This window comes from Hydractinia symbiolongicarpus, chromosome 6, assembly GCF_029227915.1.
Source record: "Hydractinia symbiolongicarpus strain clone_291-10 chromosome 6, HSymV2.1, whole genome shotgun sequence".
Classification (NCBI taxonomy): domain Eukaryota; kingdom Metazoa; phylum Cnidaria; class Hydrozoa; order Anthoathecata; family Hydractiniidae; genus Hydractinia; species Hydractinia symbiolongicarpus.
This window is the reverse complement of record NC_079880.1, coordinates 6,926,098-6,929,439: the sequence shown is the minus strand read 5'-3', so window position 1 is coordinate 6,929,439 and position 3,342 is coordinate 6,926,098. Positions and strand designations below refer to the sequence as shown.

At 36.5% G+C, this 3,342-nt stretch overlaps 1 protein-coding gene across 1 annotated transcript; it reads right to left on the bottom strand.

Annotated features, from left to right (window-relative positions):
- Positions 1–313: 313 nt before the first annotated feature.
- Positions 314–1,925, bottom strand: LOC130647412 (uncharacterized). The gene is made up of 2 exons (XM_057453263.1): positions 1,733–1,925; positions 314–1,557 (listed from the first exon to the last, which is right to left on the bottom strand). The coding sequence occupies exons 1-2, from the start codon at positions 1,923–1,925 to the stop codon at positions 314–316; spliced, it is 1,437 nt and encodes a 478-aa protein (XP_057309246.1).
- Positions 1,926–3,342: the final 1,417 nt, after the last annotated feature.

Below are 3,342 nucleotides of genomic sequence, written 5' to 3'. Positions count from 1 at the left end.
GTTTTGTTACCAGAGCTTGTCACTCGGAAAAGTGATCCCAAGTTACTAAATGAAGAAAAGGTGTATTGCATATGCAGAAGACCATCCTTCCCACCTATGATTGGTTGTGACAATTTAGGCTCATGTGACATAGAATGGTTCCATTATTCTTGTGTGAAGATAACAAGAGCACCGAAAACTTGGCTATGTTCTACCTGTCAGAATAATATTAAAAAAAAATAGTGTGTCACATTATATCAAAGTAATATATGTAATATAATATAACAATATGTTAGTTGTGTGCGAAGTATCAAATTCTCTGTAATAATATATGTTATATAATGCCTTTATTCAAGTTCACCAAAGCACATATAACGATAAACACATCGTCCAATAAATCTACTTGAGTGATAGGTATGGTTGTGTTCAAAATTTCAAACTTTCTCAAACGTCCAATAACTCTCTCAATGTGGATTCGAACATTGGCTATTTTTCGAGATCGATCTACATCCATTGCTGACATTTGTTCCTTCCCTCTGGTAAATTCAGGTATTTTTAATACCACGCCTCGTGTTGCCAACTCTTGCTCGATAAGGAATCCTCGATCAGCCAAAACAAGATCTCCATTTTCGACTAAATCCAAAAAACCACTTTTTATTGTTATTTCCTTATCAGAGACTCTACCTCCCCATCCTTCTGATAGGAAACTAACACTTCCTGTTGGAGAACATGCAACCAAATACTTGATGGTATTAGTATTCTTGTAATTAGACCATGTCTGTGCTCTGGCATTGAGATTTAATGGACGTTGTATGAATATCTCAGTGCAGTCAATGATGCAGCGACAACTTAGGTACTTTTTGAAACACTTCGGCATATGCTTACGTATAGCTTCCTTCTCAGGCCACACAATTAAAAAAAGTAAAGATTTTGATAATACTTTAAGCAAGCTTCGATAAATTTTGGTGACCATTTTGCATGTAATTCCAAACCTGAAAGCAATATCTTTGTTATACAAGCCAAGTTTCAATTTTACCAGGACAACAACAAGGTGATCTTTCGGTGTCAATATTCTGCTGATACGTTTCATTTTATTTTTGATAATTGCAAATACCCAGTTGAAGCGTGCTTGGTCCAATCCAGTATAAAAATAAAAATAATTTTTGTGACTTTTCAAATGTCCATAATTTAGTTGGAATTTTCTTGACAAATTGTTTTTATTTTTTAACTGATGGATATCAGCCATCCTGTTGACAAGTTCATTTTGGATGCTACAGTATTTTCGAGTCACTTCCTTGATGTTATTTTCTTTTTCTTTCACAACATTCTCTATTTCTGTCACTTTTTGTTTTAATTTTTTAATCTCCATATCTTGTCGGCTTAGCTCTTCCTCCTCTGGTTCCAAAACTTCACTGGGCTCTTCCACAACAGGAAGATTTGAGCGCTGCTTAACTCTCAGACGTGCACGTTGGAATCGATCCTGTTTCTCTTTCTTTTTTTCCTCACTCATTTTTTTCCCAATTCGGTCGAAAACTGATGGCACAAAATCAGGGCTCAGTGGGTCCTTTGATTTTTTTCCTACAAAAAGAATAGAATATTCCATATATTCACAGTGACTAGATGTGCAAAACATTGACTTACTGGGAGTGAAAGAATCTCAGTGCGGTAGTAAATACGAGACAGGGAGGCCTCACCCAGAGGGGGGAAGAGGGAGTTTCAAACGTTTATGGACAAGAGAAATGAATATACATACCAGATGTGAAATGCAGATGGCATACTTTAGCATTTCCAATTAGCTGTTCTGGCCAATCCAACCTGCCAATCGCAGTCAACCATCTTTTTCTGACGTCTGGGTATTTCTTCGAAGGAATTCGAAAAAAACCACCACTTCCATCGCCTTTCTTGCGTCTGTTCGTACAATTCGGTACACAGCAACTATCAGGCATCCTTCCACAATCAGTACTTCAACGTTTACGACGAATATTTTAAATAATTTTTAAGTTTTTTCTCTCTAACTATCACAACACGTCTTCCCTCTTCGATAACTTCCTTATGAAAGCACGAAGGCGCGGCTAATGTTTTGCCTGTCAATTTTTACGGCAAGCCGCGCATGCGCAGAAGTGCCGAAAAATGTAAACATTGAAATTCGTCTATAAATGTTTGCTAGCTAGCTAGCTGGTATAACTATAAACTTTTGTGACTAGCTATTTTCTCTTTAGATAGCACGTAAAACTTAGCTCTATGAGACTTATGGCTACACCAGCTGGCTAGAAACACCTAGCTACAACCCTGGAAAAAAATATTTTTCACTATTTTTCCAGGGTTGCAGCTAGCATAGCTACTAGCTTTGACAGTAAAAAAAGTAAACAATAAAATAAATATATATACATGACCTTAACTGCATACGATCCATAGCTCTTAGTCCCCAAACTCGCTTCACAAAATAAAAAGATAACTTTTTTGGTGCTCATGAAAAAACACGATCAATTTTAAGAAGAAACAAGCCTCAGCTCTATATCGGGCTACCATATTGCCGAAACTCATTTGATGAATAATGCAAATAAAAACAAAAACAATTTTAACTTACTTTCTGCAACCAACCGGTTTCCTTTCTCGACTTGGTTTTGTTTAAAAGTTACCGCCACTTCAGACATTTAAAATTGTACAGACGGGGGTAATAATTAAGGTTTTTACTTTTTAATCACTCTTTTGAATGATAAATACAGATTTACCCTGCTATTTTAATACAATACAAATTTTTAAAATCAAGTTATTGTGAGATATATTTTTTTTATTGGCATTATCATTTTTACATGAAAGAAGTAATTAAACATGTTACCCGCGGAGAAATAGTAGACCAATTATATCACGAATAAAAACCGGTCTTTATTCGATCTTTTTTGCGTCTTTCAAATGCGCGTCTTAATTATGCACGAAAAAGACGTCTTAAAGACGTCTTTTATCACAAACGAAAAAGACCGTGCCTGAAAAAGACGCATTAAAGACGCCTTTAAAATGCGCGTCTGACACATGCGTTTTAAAGACGTTTAAAAGACGTATTTCGGGTGCGCGCATATCTCATGCGCAAAAAAGCTCCAGAAAAGGCGTCTTTAAAACGTCTTGTGCCGGCTGGGATGTTGGTACGAATACGTGACGCTACAGATGCAACTGAAGCGGATTGATACCGTTAGAAAGTCAATGAAATGTAGTGTTTGAACCTGTCGCTATTTCTTCAGCGCGTGATAACGGCTAGGATTGGTCCCACAGTAAAAATGACTTATTTAATTAAATTTTTAAATGTAGCGCTACCACAGCGCCCAGTGTAATCGCTGAGTTCCGACAATCACGTCAAATTAAGAAGAA